Raw genomic sequence first — 17,485 nt, 5'->3', positions numbered from 1 at the left:
CCCGTTATGGGATGAATTGGCTCTTTTAGAGCCAAAATGGGTTTCTATGAAAGATATTGAATTAAGACAAAAACAAATGGAACAAGAACGATTGTTTCAATTTCTTTTTGGGCTACGTCCCGAATTTGAGCAAGTGAGATCCTCACTTCTCCATAGATCTATTTTTCCTCCTATTGAGGATGCCATTGCCGAAATCACTCAAGAGGAGACAAGGCTTGGCATGAGTAAACATGTTGATGAAGTGCTTGCCGTATCAAAACCCGGTAACAATGTAAGAACCTATAAACCTCCTCATTTTGGGAAACAAGGAAACTATAATGGAGGAAGAAAAATGATTGTTTGTCATCATTGCTATGAGCCGAGTCACATCAAACCTGCTTGCCCAAAGCTTAATGAAACTTTCAAGCCTAAGGTGGCCTCTCTTGAAGAAACTACCACCAAAGAAGATGAAGGCAAGAATAATGATCTCAAAGAGACTCTTGGGCAAATATCTATGGCTCTTCAACAAATTCTAAAAGCTTCTTCCTCCACATCGGGTGCGGCTATTGCCTCTACATCATCACCCGGTACGTATTCTTGGATCCTTGACTCTGGAGCCTCTTTTTATATGACCCCCCATGAAAATGCACTTATTGATGTTTGCACCAATTCAAAGGATTCTTGTGTCTCTACGGCCGATGGAACCTTTTTAAAAATTTCAAGTATTGGCTCTTTTAAAGATTCTCAAAATTTTTGTGTTCCAAAAGTAAGAGTTGTTCCCAAACTAAATTTAAACTTTTTTTCGGTCTCCCAAATTGCTGACCATGGATGTGAAATATTTTTCTCATCTAATGGTTGCTTTGTGCAGGATCTCCGATCCGGGAAGTGGATTGGGCAAGGCCATAGAAAGGGAGACCTTTATTATACGGACCATCTTGATCTCCCTACAAATTATTTTTGTTCTTATGTCCAAGAAAAAAATATGAAAACTTGGCATAAAAGACTTGGTCGTCCAAGTTATTCGAAAATGTATTTTTTTCCCTTTCGAAACAAATTTTGTAAGGAAAAAGAAATTAGTTGCAAAGATTGTATTTTTGGAAAAATGAAGTCTATTCCATTTCCAACTAGAACTTTTCTTTCATCAAGACCTTTTGAATTGGTGCATTCGGATGTTTGGGGGTCTTCTCCGGTTATGTCTAAAGGGGGCTATTCTGATTATGTTACTTTTATTGATGACTTTACTCGGTATGTTTGGATTTATTTTCTTAGTCATAAGTTGGAAGTATTTACCTTCTTTAAAGATTTTCATAAAAAAATTCAAAATCAATTCCAAAATAACATATCTATTTTGAGAACCGATTCCGGTGGTGAATATTTATCTCACGAATTTCAAAACTATTTAACCCAAAATGGAATTTGTCATCAAAAATCATGTCCTAGGACCCCTCAACAAAATGGCCTAGCGGAAAGGAAACATAGGCACATTGTAGAAACCGCTAGAACATTACTTGTTTCTAGAAATATTCTAAAGAAGTTTTGAGCCGAAGCCGTTCTAACCGCAACTTATCTAATCAATAGAATGCCCTCTTCTAAATTAAAAAATGTTTCTCCCTATGAAAAGCTCTTTAAACTTTCACCCGATTTCAATCGTCTTTATATTTTTTGTTGCAAATGCTTTGTCCTATTACATAAAAGAGATAAGTTGTCTCCAAAAGCAATTGAATGTGTTTTTCTAGGATACGGTGAAAATAAAAAAGGGTATAGATGTTATGATTTTAAGAATGATAAACTATATGTTTCAAAAGATGTAACATTTCTAGAAGAAGAGAATGGTTTTGATAAAATAGAAGAAACAAATGAAATTGATTACATATTTTTATATGATCTTATTGATGACATACAAGAAGATTTCCTTGAAAACATAGAAGATACATGTGAGGCATCCCATCTTGATATAATACCCTCAAATGATAATAATACAAATATGAATGTTTACTCAAGAAGAAATCAAGAAAACCCTATTAGTGCCCTCGAAAAATACTCGCAAATTTCTGAGTTTATTGAGGAACCACAAGTTAGACATTCTTCTAGAATATCAATACCCCCAAATAGGTTTGTATCCTATGATTCCTTAACACCCAACTATCGGGCATGTTTAATAACCCTACATTTTTATTTTGAACCCACTCACTATAATCAAGCTAAATCTATACCACATTGGGTTGAAGCAATGCAAGTTGAACTAAATGCATTAAAAAAGGCTAATACTTGGGAACTAGTTAATCTACCCCCACACAAAAAAACCTATTGGGTGTCGCTGGGTCTTCAAAGTCAAAACTAAAAGCGATGGCTCTTTGGAACGATATAAAGCTAGGTTAGTCGCTAAGGGATACTCACAAGAATATGACATTGATTATGAAGAAACATTCGCTCCCGTAGCTCAAATGACCAGTGTCAGGACTTTAATAGTTGTCGCGTCAACCAAAAAATGGCCTATTTATCAACTTGATGTAAAAAATGTCTTTTTAAATGGAAGTTTAAGTGAAGAAGTTTACATGGATCCACCACCCGGAATTAATATTAAGCAAGGTCAAACACTTCGGCTTTTAAAAGCATTGTATGGCCTTAAACAAGCCCCTAAGGCTTGGTATGATCGTTTCAGTGATACCATGATAAAATTAGGATTTCACTCTTGTTATACTGACACTGTTCTTTTTGTTAAAAATGCAGGTACTAGTATCGTAATATTGTTACTTTATGTTGATGATATGATTATCACTGAGAATGATCAAAATAGTATTATTGATGTTAAAAATATGTTAAAAAATAATTTTGATATGTCTGATTTAGGTTTTCTTAGATACTTTCTTGGAATTAAAGTTGCATACTCTTCTCGAGCATATATTTTGTCACAGATGAAGCTTGCTGCAGATATATGTTCTAAGTCTGGGATTTCTGATGACAAAAAAGTAGAGACTCCCGAGGTTATTAATGTCAAATTACGGTTGGAGGATGGGGTTCTTCTGGAAGATCCCACACCCTACAGACAACTCATTGAATCTCTCACCTATTTAACCATCACCAGACCGGATATCACCCATCTGGTTCATTCAGTTAGTCAATTTCAGCATGCTCCTACAACTGTGCATATGAGTGTTGTTCTCCAGATCATCCGTTATATTCGGAATACCATCAATAAAGGGCTATTTCTATCATCATCTTCTTCCTTGAATCTTCTTGCTTATATTGATGCAGATTGGGGAGGTAATCTTAATGATCGAGTCTCAACTACTGGTTTTTGTGTCTTTTTAGGAAACTCATTGATTGTCTGGCGATGCAAGAAGCAGCAGAAAGTTTCACTATCATCTACTGAAGCTGAGTATCGGGCTATGACAACCACGACAATGGAACTTGTATGGCTTCGCAGTCTGCTTAAAGACATGAGGGTTGATATTACCGAAGCTTCAAAATTATGTTGTGACAACAAGAGTGCCATCTATATTGCAAGCAATCATACCTTCCATGAGCGTACCAAACATATCAAAATGGATTACCACTATGTTCGTGACGAATACTTACGAGGAACAATTGCTCTACCGTATGTCACTTCAGAATATCAGTTGGCAGACTTCTTTACTAAAGCTCTTCCGACTCCCCGCTTCATGTTTCTTCTTTGCAAACTTTCCGTCATTTCCCTGTAAAGTTTGAGGGGGGTGTTAAAATGTACTTCATATATATATACATATATATATATATATATATATATATATATATATATATATATATATATTACATCAATACCCGATAGGGGTATTTTTGTAATTTCACATAGTTGTTTTAGAAAACAACTATTTTTAATTTTTGTTAAAATGTAAATTCTTTTTTATTTTTTATTTTTCTTTTTTGTATTTTTTAGGAACCAAAAGGGGCTCCAACCATAGAGTCGTTGGAGCCCCCAACGGTCACAAATGTGACCGTTGGGGGCTCCCAACGACTCCATGGGAGCCCCCTTTTGGGCTCTCCTTTTGAGGCCCTTGGCCCTCCTTTTCTCTCCTCTCCCTCTTGTATAAATAGGGGTGAACCCCTTGTATATTTTCATTCTTGAGAGCTCTCTCTCTCTTTTCAATAAGAGGCTTTTTATATTGTTGCCTTCTTAAAGGCTTGTGGTTGCATTGTCCCTTAGTGGACTTGTGATATTGTCCCTTTTATTCATTGTTGTAAGTGCTCATAAGCACTCTTTATATTTCCGCAATATCTCATTACACTTTGTTCATGAGAAAATAGATCAGGAACTTGAAACCAAGTTTATTTATAGAGAGAAACATGTAGATTTGTTTTCTAAGGCCTTGTCCACATCTCAACATTGGGAGTTAAAGAACAACCTGTTCATGGTTATAGACCACACACAACTTTAGACGGGATGTTCGAATGACGGGCATGTATGATTGGGTGGACAAGCGCCAACCAGACAGACCTGGTGGCGTTTGTCCAAAATGCACGAGTCACAACCCTAGGGGGTGCGACTTTCATGTCCTGTGCAGCTACATTAAAAACGGGCACCACAGGATGCACTTTGTCCCATGGGGGCACATTTTTCCTGTATGTCAAATGTGGGACAATGCCGCATGGGGACCGTGGTGTCCCCGCACAGTGTTTGTGATACGCACCCTTTATCACTAATTGTGGCCTATGATGTAACTTTCAGTATGGATCCTACAACAGAATCGTATGTACTGTCATGGAAAATCTATAATTTCTGGACAAATCATGAGTATTTCTAGAAATTTTGCCCCGAACCCTAAGTATATTAAAAAATTTAAATAGTAACACAGAGAGGCCAATCAAATCAATCTATATTTCAGAAAACTTGCTGCCACCTCCCCCCTTTTTCTCTTTTCCATCACTGCTGAAATTACACCAAGTTTGCATAATATCCTGAATGATCTCCAAGTAGCTGGGCCTCTGGCTTAGTCAAAATCGAAGTAAACAATGAACTTAAATGATCCCAAAGGTGCAGAAGCAACAGCGTAAAAAGGATTTATATTTGTGTGTTTCTTTTATGCACGAGAGGAATCTGCTCACTGCATTAAGATGCATGGTCCTAGGAGAAAGTGAACGTCATGGACTGAAAAAGAACAGTAATAAAAAAGCCATGGTGAAAATGTAAATCAGCAACTTCACTGTTTTTTCCCTGACCAGATATACAAAGGTCTTTGCAGGAAAATGAAAAAGGTTTAGGCGTGAAAGTGGGTATTGATGCCAACACCCAGTTTTTATACTATGTGAAGATGAAAAATATATATGTACAATTGAGAGGATGAGTAATATATTGGAAGTCAAAATTGGACTACTTCCTTCAAAGCCCCCATTTACACAACCTCTCTCTCTCTCTCTCATGCATGCACACCCATTCTCCCTCTATCATATTTTTTTAATTTTGTTTTTTCGTATATGTGATTTTGGATATTGGATGAATCTGATAATTTTCATAATAATATTATTATAAAATATCTTTCTTTTTTTCAGGGTTTTTCTATGACCAAAAATGCAGGGACTTGATGGATGGAGTGCTACTCTTAATTGGTTGACTCTCCAAGTATGTTTTCTTTCCTTTTTTCATTATTTTACATTCTTATTGTATTAAATTCTTTTTTCGACTATTTATTCCTTTTTAGCATTACTATATGCCAATGTCGTTAAAATCAATTCAATAGTGAATTGTTTTCCTAAAAAAAACTGAATCGAATTGATTGTGAATAGCAACTTTTTACTATCAGATGACGTGTTATTAAACAATAAAAAATATTAAACAATTATTTTAACCCTTCAAAAAATATTTAAAATTTTGTGTTGAAATGACAGCCGAATCGGCACTTTTTGAATTAGCTAAGGGCTGATTCATGCCAATTCTGACAACATTGCTGTACGCAGTTTGTTAAGTGCTCATTATATATGAATCATTATACACCTGCATTTTTTTTTTCATTCTATATATCTTTTCCAAAAAAAGCTCCCAAAACAAAGAATTTTATCAATTTTCACCTCTCTCTCTTCTTAGTTTGGTGCAATGCACCAGCAGAATTCTAGTATATTGAAAGTCAAAATCAGGCATGACAAGAACGTGTGTGCATGTGCCTGTGCACAGTGAACAAGCATGCACACAAGAGAGAGAGAAGGCTTTTTTACTATTTCATGCATGTGAAAGGTATTCTTGAACATAGTTAAAAGAAAAAATGAGGTTTAGAAAAGCTCAAATGAGAGATATAAGACTTGTATCAGATACGGAGTTCTAGATCAGATCTAAAAGTGTGTAGCCAAGATATGAATAAGCATCTACAATAATGGTAAAGAATGTAAGGTTATATATTTCACAAATAAGAGGCAAGAAGCCAATTATAAGTCTGTTCTATGAGAAAAACAGAAACAGAAAGAAATTGTGATGACAAAAGCAGATATCCCATTCTCATAGTTTCTGTCAGACATATTATCATTCTATCCGATTCTAGTCAATGATAATAGCTACAAAGAGAAGGCAAATTTTAAGTGAAAATAGCACTACAATTAAGATAACTTGAAAATGATACATGCATCCACTAACCCTCATTCCAGATGCATAACCTTCAGCTGCTCTAAGAAGCTCTACAAGCTGGACAGCAGCATCAAGTGCATCTGGTGCCCAAGATGGTGGTGCTTCCAAAAGTCCAAGCAGAAGTCTCTGCGTTGCACTTGGAGTAGCAATAGCATAGTACCTAAATGGAATGATTAACACACTAAGAATTGCATATAAAGTTACATTTTAGTTTAACTTTAAGAATTGTATATGAAGCTACAACTAAAATGGTATTTACCTATGAAATAAACGTGCATACGGCTCAAGGGCAGGCAACCCTGCAACCAGATGTTCATCTAAATCTGTTGTTGGAGGAGGGAGTAAGAGGGCAGGGACTGCGGCAGCAGTTAAATTTGCAGTTTCATATCGCGCAACCTCCTCATCACAAACACTTAAAATGACACCAGCGCCATTTGCAACAGCCCATCTAGGAGTTGATGGCATAAGTTGAGGTTGAGGGTGTTTTCCAGATCCATGGCTAACAGCTAAAAGGAAGTAAGTAACAAGAATAGATTTTTAAATCTTCATGATCTAAATGAACAAATTTATCAACAACTACATAAACGAAAAACATAATAAGGCCTCCTAGTTCAAAACAAAATCCACAAGGATATACACATGTCAAAGATGTTATATTCAGAAAACATATTTTATAGATTTATAGAGATGCTAACAATGTGGCACAACTATGAGAAGCATTGTTGTTGCCTTGTCAACAGATAAAGCATAGTTTGAGGTAGAGCAATTTGATGGCAAAGGGAATTCGAGTCATGGCAAGGAAGAGTTAAGGATTTGTTGATTCAACAATGCTTGCACAATGCGCTAGCCGGTACACTGAGTAAACTGACTATGGGTAAAAGGAGCAAAACAATGACAGGAATAAAGTTTGGGGCTTGGCTGAACTTGGTTCGTATTATGAGTTAGATTGCTCCGGGTCCAGGGAGAGGGGGTATTGATTGAGCTGGTTGATGAGCGTAAGGTGGAGAATGTTGTGTTTGTGGCTTGAACAGATCCCATGTGGGACTTAATTGCCAGATATTATAAATCCTTTCGGGACACAATTTGAGAAAACCCAATGTGAGTGGCTTCCAAAACAAGGAAATCTTATGATTCCTTGGGTGTTAAAAAAGATAAAGTATATATAGAAAGAGAGTGGATTTCTCTCTTTTGAAGAGGACATGAGTTTGTTTGGGCTTTGGTGATTGAGAGAAAAGAAAGAAAGGTTGTGCTATCTTGGATGGCCTCTCTAGGGTTTGTAATATCTTGGATGGCCTCTATAGGGTTTGTGCTCTGTTGGGTGTTGAGAAAGTGTGAGAGAGTATAAGGGTATGAGACGGTGTTTCTCCATTGAAGGTTGTCAACAAGGTGGTCTTGGGTTGCACATCTTGGTGATTGAGGAAGACTTGGCAGCACGCGTCAATCTTATTGGAGGACCGAAAGATTGGTGTGATTGTTCTCATTTGTGACTTTCGCTTATTCTCTCTTGTATCGGTGGTTGATTTGTTATTAATAAAAGCTCTTGGTGTAATCCCGTGGATGTAGACATATTGTCGAACCATGTAAAATCCTTGTTCATGTGCATGGCTTATTTCTTTATTGGTTAGATTGTGCTTGTGTATATTCACTAATTGCATCGATATTGAACTCCATTTACCTTGATCCAGGGCACGAGTCCCAAAATCTCAACTATCAATGCAAAAGAGTACCAATCATGAGAGAGATAACAAAAAAGATGAGAATAGAAACTTCATTAGCAAAAGAATGAGAGAGGTTTACACCATATATGGGACATCCCCTTTTGGTTACACAAAAAGACAAAAATTGTTGTCTTCTAACTTCTCGGCTAAATACAAAAAATCCCCTTCTAAAATAATTGTGTACAAGACTAGAAGGGTAGCACCAACACAGTAATAAATGTATTACACTATTCAATACAAATACCTTAGGATAATCATACCATGCACTATGGGATGTTCTTCTATTCATCCACTTCTTGTGAGCTAAGAGCCTATTGTGATGCTAATTTTGGGAGGCTCTGACAATCTACAATTAGACTATGTGTGTTTTTCTGGAGCTTATTGATTTCTTGGAAGAGTAAGAAACAACAAAGAGCAGCTTTATCTATAGCTGAGGCAGAGTCTAGAGCTAAGGCTCAAGTGACAGCAAAACTCATTTGGCTTAGATGGTTGTTAAGAGATCTTGGTGTTATTATTCATGAGAAGACCCTTCTATACTGTGATAACATGAGTGCAATTCATATTGCCAAGAATCTTGAATTCCATGAAAGAACAAAGCAAATTGAGATTGATTGTCACTTTACAAAGCGTGGGGTCCAAGAAGCAAATCGCTCATGTGTTCACAAAGAGTCTTTCACCATCTCACTTTAAAACATTCCTCTCTAAACTTAGAATGATTCTGTTGGCATCATCTCAGGTTTCAGCGGGAGTGTTGAAATATGTATACTCTTGTATCTTATGTACATACATGTAATTATAAGGGAATTTGTATACTTTAGTGTAATTGTAGAATAGAAGTCAAAGTAAGAGGTTCAATAGTGTCCATTTTTATTAGCTTGGTAGAGAAAGGGGGTTGAACTCTATATTGGTTGTAATTTCCTCATTTTTCTTAAAGAAGTTTCTATATGTGTGTTCTTCCTCCATTAACTTCTCTCTTTTCATTCTCTATTGGGGTCTGATAGAAGCATTGGTGATGATTGTGAGCTCCTAGGGGTCCTGTGTTTGTATGGTTGTGAGCTCTTGGTGATCATTTGCCTTACTCTTTCACCTTCTTCTTCCACATCTTCTCTTTCTCTTTCCATTCTTGTTTATCTCCAATGGAGGATAAGGAATTGTCACCATTCCTATCGAACTTGATGACTCCAATTATGTGATGTGGACCTCTATCATGAAGCATCACATTTGGGGAAAAGTCTTGGTGGATGAGTCCGACAAAGAGCCTAAACTAAAAATCACAAAAACTGACAATGGAAAGAAAGTGGTGCTATAAGGAGAGGAGAAGAACAAAGTTATTGCCGAGTATGAGAAAGAGTGGAAGATTGGTCACTCAAAAATTATGTCTTGGCTTATAAATAGCATAGACAAAGAAGTGTGCAAGCTTCGAAAATTCAAGTATGCTAATGACGCGTGGAAGTACCTTAAAGATATGTATTCGCTCAAAGACATTGCACACGTGTGCAACTTACAAGACAAAGTGAGGACTATGACCCAAGGAGACATGAGCATTCGTGAGTACTACAATGCTCTTTCTCTTCTTTAGGATGAGCTAGCATTGATTGAACCCAAATGGCATTGTCCATAGGGCATGAGCTCCGTGAAAAGCAAATCAAAGTGGAGCACTTCTACAATTCTACAAATTCATCAATGGACTTAATCCTAAGTTTGAGGGAACTAAGTTCGCTCTTCTTTATAGAGGGAGTATTCCCTCTATTGTGGAGACATTGCAAGAGTTGATTATAAAGGAGAATAGACTAAAGAAGCATAGTTCCAAGAATGAAGACTATGTTTTGGCCATGTCTAGGCACAAATCTAATACACGTACCTATAAGCCTCCTTATTTTGAGAGATCTCCCAAGGAGTATGAAAACAAGAATAAGATCATTTGTCATTTTTGCAATGAACGAACTCACATCAAGCCTTTTTGACCAAAGAGAAGAGATAAAAAGAAAGAGACCTTCACATAAGAAAACTGGTGTCGATGAAAGTTGGAAAAGCATTGGATTGATGCCACGTTCCCAACTAGTAGAGGCTTTACAACCACTTCTCAAGGGCCAATCTTCTATCTTTGATGCCATCATGTCTACTTGCATTAATCCTGGTAAGTCTTGGATCATTTATTTTGGTGCTTCATTTCATATGACCCCAAATGAATCTACAACAACAACTACGCCTTCATCCCAAAACAATTGGGGTCGGCGATATGAACCAACAAAGAAAATCATTATGGGTCTTCCACATGAATCCTTCTCCTCCATTCATTTCTATCCAATGCCATGTCCTCGGTGAGGTTCAAAGCATTCATATCCTTTCTTATCACCTCCATCCATGTCTTCCTAGGCCTACCCCGACCTCTTTTAACTAATATATTTTCCCATTTCTCCATCCTTCTAACTGGAGCATCATTAGGCCTCGTCGAATATGTCCAAACCACCGTAAACGATTCTCTCTCATCTTATTTTCAATGGGTGCAACGCCTACCTTCTTACGTATCTCCTCGTTCCGAATCTTATCTTTTATTGTATTTCCACATATTCATCTCAGCATACGCATCTCAGCTACACTCATTTTTTGAATATGATGTCTCTTGGCAGCCCAACATTCCATACTATATAGTAAAGCGGGCCTAATAGTCGTCCTATAAAACTTTCCCTTCAACCGCAATGGCATTCTACGATCGCACAACACTCCAGTTGCACTCTTCCATTTCATCCACCCAACCTTTATCCTATGATTTACATCTCCATCAATTTCTCCATACTTTTGAATGATAGATCCCAAATATTTGAAAGAATCATCCACCGGTATTTCGTGCTCACCAAGCGTCACTACACTCCCATCACTACTTCGTTGCTTACTAAATCGACATTCCATGTATTCTGTCTTACTCTTACTCAACTTAAAACATCTTGCTTCCAATGTCTGTCTCCATAATTCTAACTTAGCATTAACCCCAGCTCTAGACTCATCAATCAAAACAATATCATCAGCAAACAACATACACCACGGCACATTTTCTTGAATTGATCTCGTAAGCTCATCCATCACTATAGCAAATAGGAAAGGGCTTAAAGCAGATCCTTGATGTAACCCAACCGTTATAGGAAAATTGGTTGTCACCCCTCCACAAGTGCGGACATTGGTTACTACTCCTTCATACATATCTTTAATTATACTAATGTACTTGAGAGAAACACCTTTCTTCATCATTGTCCACCAGAGAACGTCCTTAGGTACTCTATCGTAAGCCTTCTCCAAATCAATAAAAACCATATGCAAATCTTTGTTCCTCTCTCTATTTCTCTCAATAAGTTGTCTAAGAAGATGTATAGCTTCCATAGTTGATCTTCCAGGCATAAAACCAAATTGATTCTCCGATATCATGACAATCTTCCTCAACCTAGACTCAATCACCCTCTCCCAAAGTTTCATAGTATGACTCATGAGTTTTATACCACGATAGTTTGTGCAATCTTGTATATCACCCTTATTCTTATATAGAGGCACCAAAGTACTCTTCCTCCACTCATTAGGCATCTTATTTGTCCACCAAATTTTGTTAAAAAGATTTGTCAACCATTCTAAACCTTTCTCTCTCTAGCATTTCCAAGCCTCGATAGGTATACCATCTGGGCCAACTGCCCTTCTTGATTTCATTTTCTTCAAAGCCTCTGCAATTTCTTTCTTTTGAATCTTGCGCATGAAGTCACAATTCATCTCATGAAAAGGAATTGAAAAGTCTCCAAGATCCTGAGCATGACTTTCATTAAATAGCTTATCAAAATAATCTTTCCATCTCTCCTTAATCTCCTCATCTTTGACTAAAACCCTTTGTGTTTCATCTTTGATACATCTAACCATACCCAGATCCCTCGATTTCCTATCTCTCATATTTGCAAGCCTATAAATATCATTCTCACCCTCTTTGGTATCCAACTTGTCATAAACCTCCTTATATACCTTATCCCTCGCGTTCCGAACTACTTTTTTAGCTTCCTTCTTTGCTATCATATACTTCTCCAAATTCTCGTTATCACGATTTTTACTTAGATTTCTATAACACTCTCTTTTAACCTTAATAGCTAATTTGACATCCTCGTTCCACCACGATGTATCCTTACCTAACGGTGCACCGCCTTTAGACTCACCCAATACCTCCTTAGCCACCTTTCTCATGCCACCCGCTATCTTATTCCACATAGATTCTGAATCCTCCTCGAGACACCAATCAACTTCCTTAACTACCCGCTCTACAAACATTCCTTGTTTAGCTTCTTTCAGTGCCCACCACTTAATTCTAGGATCTATCATATGTCTATCCCTTTTGCAGTATTGTCTAATTCTAATATCTAAAATTAAGACTCTATGTTGTGTATTTTATCAAAATATCACTTTAGTTTAAATGGTTCTTATGTGCCAACCATTGATAGAACTTCTCTAAAAATCAAGAGTTTGGGAACTTTGAATGATTTTTCTAGCCAAACTTTTTATGTCCCAAATGTTAAGAGTAGTACCTAATTTGAATTTGAATCTTTTATTGGTTTTCAAATCTCAAACCATGAATATAAGATCACCTTTTCACCTAGTCATTATTGGGTGCAGGATATTCAATCAGAGAGGCGGATTGGGTGAGATCGTAGAAGAGGGAATATTCACTTCATTGTGCGTTTATGCTTACCAAATGGAACTTTTTGTTACATTGGAAAAAAAAATAGAAACATGGCATAAGAGATTAGGACATCCAAGCTTATCAAAATTGTATTTGTTTCCTTTTCTTGAAAAATGTAATCAAAAGGACTTGGTTTGTAAAGATTGTATTTTTAAGAAAATAAAATTATTACCTTTTGATTAAAACTCAAGAGTCGTTGTTTCCTTAATGGGTAGGGTGTTAGTCAATTTCTCAAAATGTGATGAGTTCGAATCTTATGCCCTGTAACTTTTTTCTATACGATAATCTAGCAAGTTTTTAGTATATGTACATTTTTTGGGTCATAATAATCACAATCGTAATGGTGCGTTATTTGTGCACTATTTTGAGAGATCAGGGATCGAAACTCACTTTTTCAAGACCCTTTACTGGTAAAAAAAAATTGGAACAATAGTCAAAGCTCAGAACCAAGCCGAGTCTGAACAATGTTGTTCAAGCTCGCTTTGAGCTCAAGCCGTGCATGAACACAGGCATTTTGAAGCGAGAGACAAGTTCGAACGTCCCAAGCTCAGCTCGAACTAAGCTCGTGTAGATGGCTAGTTGTAAACATGTTATATTTAAGTCTGAGTGTGCATTCTTCGTCCACATATCATCATCAAACAATTGAGCTCCTATGTATCAAATTTATCTAAATCAACTTGATATGATTTAGATAATCCAACACACTACTATCACCATGGGTCAACTCCCCAAACTTAGTTTTGAGATGGTAGATCTTGGGAGTTGATACCGGCTAAAACCATCAATGGAGAACATCACAAAGTTCCTTACCAAAAACTCTGGATGGAATGTGCAACATTCTTAGTACAAAGTGATTGTGAAGAAAGCAACCACAACTGCCATTCTTCTTCCAGGTTACATTAGGGGAATGTTTGTGTGCCAAAGAAAGAGGCTCTATGTCCGATAAGTAGGGGTGGACATTGGATCGAGTACCCAGCCTTATACGGGTCGGGCTTGGGCCACATCTTAAGCCCCAGCCCGATAAGTTATCAGGTCAAGCTTGGGCATTAGGGTCAGCCCGAGTCGGGCCCTAATTATCCATACCATTTGTACTATAAAAAGATTAAAAAAATATAAACGGGTTTGGATAATTGTTTTGAGTGACTTGAGTCAGACTTAATCCAGCCCAAGACCCAACCTGCCCTTGTAATAAGACTTGCTTTTATAGCCAAAGAAAGTCTCTGAGCTCTCACTCATCGATATGGGACTATTTTTGTGTACGGGCACAAAAGATGCATCCTGTCACTCACACTTTCACACTTGATCTTTTTTAAGACAACATTCGGTACATATTGATATTCTTTCCTCTTGTGGAGGTAGTTTTGTCTTTTTACCCCCACTACGGTGTAGTCTTGCTATTTCACTCGTTCCAAAGGTGTATTTTCTAATACTAGTTATCACCAACATAGGCAAACGAACATCGTACTCTTGTCACTCAGACTTTCTCACTTGGCCTTTTCTAAGATGACATTATGTATAGATTGGCATTGTTTTCTCCTTTTTAAATGCATTGCACTAATTAATGCTGTCTCTCTCTCTCTCTCTCTGGAAACTAGTACCATTAATGTCTATACAAGCACTTTTTACTTTTTTCACGTATTGCATTTAAACAACTTTTGAATAGTCCCATATTGATGGGACGAGAGAATGCAAACCCCTTCAGTGGTTACAAATATGTGTAACCTCCAAGTTTTAACCCCATTCTCAGATCAGATCAATTGATATCCATTGGTCAGCCCAACACAATTAATTGTTTATCAGGTCTATCAGCAGATCTCGGGTTTGAACAATTAACCCGAGCTCAATTAATAGTTATCGAGTCGGGCTGTAGGTGGCTTGAGAAATTATCGAGTCAGTCGGCCTTTGTGGGCCTTTTATCGGGTCAGCCCGGCCCAACCTGATGTTGACCCCTAATAATATGTGGAGCCTATCTCCAAGGAAACGTAGTACAACACACACACACACACACACACACACACACACACACACACACACACACACACACACACACACACACGTTGAACTTCATTTCCACTGAAAGGGGGGTTCCCATTAGAAAATAGGTCTCTTTCCTTGCTGAAAGAGAATCTCATGTTTCAACAGGAGGTTGTGGGGCCAACAAAAATACATGGGGCTCCATGCATTTACGCGAAAACTCCCCACTTTCTATGGCACACAAATGTAAGATAGGGGTGTCAATAGGTTGGATCAGGTTAGGATCCAGGTGAGTCTGAACCCCGTCCAACCCCAATCCTATCAGGTCCACTATAAGAAAAACCATACTTGGTTCCTATAAGGATTACATGAACCAAACACGGTTCATACAGGTAAAATATTTTTACCAAGGGGTGCTCCGCTTGTCTAGTAGGAGCAGCTAGTGCTCGTCACCTTGTGTTGGGACGCTGCAGGTTCAAAATCCAATGGTATAGTTGTATAACTGGTAGGGGTCTGCCTTGTTAAAATATAAGCTATATATATCTATACATATATATAATATAGAGATACATATATATAAGTATAGATATATATTAGAAGGGTAAACCCGATAAGGGTAAAACTGTATTTTCTCCTTTTGCGCATATTCATATTTTTTGAATATGACTGTAATTACTTTTTCTTTTTTATTTCTTATTTTTTTCTTTTCTTTTTTATTTCTTATTTTTTCTTTTCTTTTTTTTCTTTTTTGTCTTTTTCTAGCCTTGGGGGGCCCAACTCATAGACGTTGGGACCCTCCAACGGTCACATTTGTGACCGTTGGAGGGGCGCTAACGTCTATGAGTGGATCCCCTCCAAGATGCTCCTCTTGTATAAATAGGGGTTATCCCTCTTTGTAAATTTTAAGCTTTTTAGCAAAAGCTCCTATTCATTTCAATAAAGATTCCTATTATTTTTTATACCTTTGAGCATTTGTGTTCTCATTTATGTGTTGTGCCTCTCCGCACACTTGTTTCAAGTTCTCATTTTGTACCTTTGTGCACACATTACATATTGAAGACTTAGTGCCTTTGTACACAATTGTCTCTTTGAAGACATTTTTACATGGTATCAAAGCAAGGTCGATAAAAGAATAGATCATGTTTTGCCATACTCCGGTAGTTGCCTCGAAAAGTGTGCACCTTCTCAATCTTTCCTTTTTGGCGTGGAGAGCTCTTCCAATTCATTTCTAAGTGCAATACATCTCTTCAAGTGAGCTTTTGGTAAGAGCCTCTATTTTTGAAGTTTTTTTTCTATCTCATAAACTTCGCCATGACAGAAAAAGATTCACACTTTTCTCTTAACTTTAAGCTCAATGGGTCAAACTATCATGTTTGGGCCAGAAATATGAAAGCACATATCAAAGGTCAGGGACTTTGGGGGTATATCCAAGGTTCAATACCGGAACCGGAGCCAAAGAGTACGATGGTCGAAAAAGGGGAAATAAAAATTCTTAATGGAGAAGAAAGAACAAAAGCACTGAAGAATATAGTAAAAAACATGAAGAATGAGAGATGAAAAACTATAAAATCCTATCATGGATCTTTTCTTCGATTAAGACAAGGATCAATGTAAATATTTTAAAATTCAAAAAAGAGTCTCAAGTATGGGAATGTCTTGAGAGAATGTATACCTCAAGAGATTTATCTCACAAGTATTATCTTCAAAAAAGAGCTTTGACTCTCCAACAAGGCGAAATGACCATTAGAGAGTATTTTGTTGAATTGTCTTTCATTTAGGATGAGCTTGCTATGCTCGAACCTAAGTAGAGTGGAGAAGCCATTGAGTTTCGCCACAAACAATTAGAAGAAGACCGATTATTTAATTTTTTGAATGGGCTTAGGCCCGAATTTGAACAAATAAGGTCTTCTCTCCTATCTTCTTTTACTTCTCCTCCTCTAGAAGATGTTCTTACCAAATTAAGTGGAGAGGAGACTCATTTGGGAATGAGTAAATCAAACCCAAGTGTTCTTGTCATACCTTCAAAAAAAGATGAAAATGAAAGTGCTTATGCCATCTCTAGACCCGGAAGCAATTTAAAGTTATATAAGCCTCCTCATTTCAACATAGATCAAAATCAAAGAGAAGGAGGACAAAGTAAAAGATGGAATCAAGAAAGGGAGTATAGAAAAATCATGTCACTTTGTAAAAAAACGGAACACATTAAGCCGGTTTGTCCTAAGTGGAAGAAGAAGGTAGCTATGTCTACTACATTTCAACCACAAAGAGAAGAGAATACCTCTACTTCCAATAATGGGGCATTGTCCTTAAGTCAAATCGTGGAGGATCTTCAACCCTTCCTCAAAGGATCCATCTCCAGTGCCGCTATGTCTTCTTCTCCCGGTAAGATCTCTTGGCAATTAGATTTGGGTGTTTCTTTCCATATGACTCCAAATTTTTGTGCGCTTTCCGAATATTCAAAAAATGTTTTTCCATCATTTGTTTCAACCGCTAATGGTGCTTCTCTTGAAATCAAAGGAG

At 37.2% G+C, this 17,485-nt stretch overlaps 1 protein-coding gene across 3 annotated transcripts in view; it reads right to left on the bottom strand.

Moving 5' to 3' along the window:
- LOC149833680 (protein GIGANTEA-like) overlaps window positions 1-17,485 on the bottom strand; it is a 67,093-nt gene that overhangs the window by 30,635 nt on the left and 18,973 nt on the right. For all 3 annotated transcript variants that reach the window (XM_090010945.1, XM_090010947.1, XM_090010946.1), the window contains 2 exons: window positions 6,828-7,074; window positions 6,578-6,728 (listed from right to left, as the gene is read on the bottom strand). In XM_090010945.1, the coding sequence (XP_089867071.1) occupies window positions 6,578-6,728; window positions 6,828-7,074 (398 nt within the window). The remainder of the gene's footprint in view (window positions 1-6,577; window positions 6,729-6,827; window positions 7,075-17,485) is intronic.

This window comes from Nuphar pumila, chromosome 6 (genome assembly GCF_984573655.1).
Source record: "Nuphar pumila chromosome 6, dmNupPumi1.hap1.1, whole genome shotgun sequence".
NCBI classification, from domain to species: Eukaryota; Viridiplantae; Streptophyta; class Magnoliopsida; order Nymphaeales; family Nymphaeaceae; genus Nuphar; species Nuphar pumila.
Note: the sequence above shows the minus strand (reverse complement) of the source record. Positions and strands in the feature narration are given on the sequence as shown.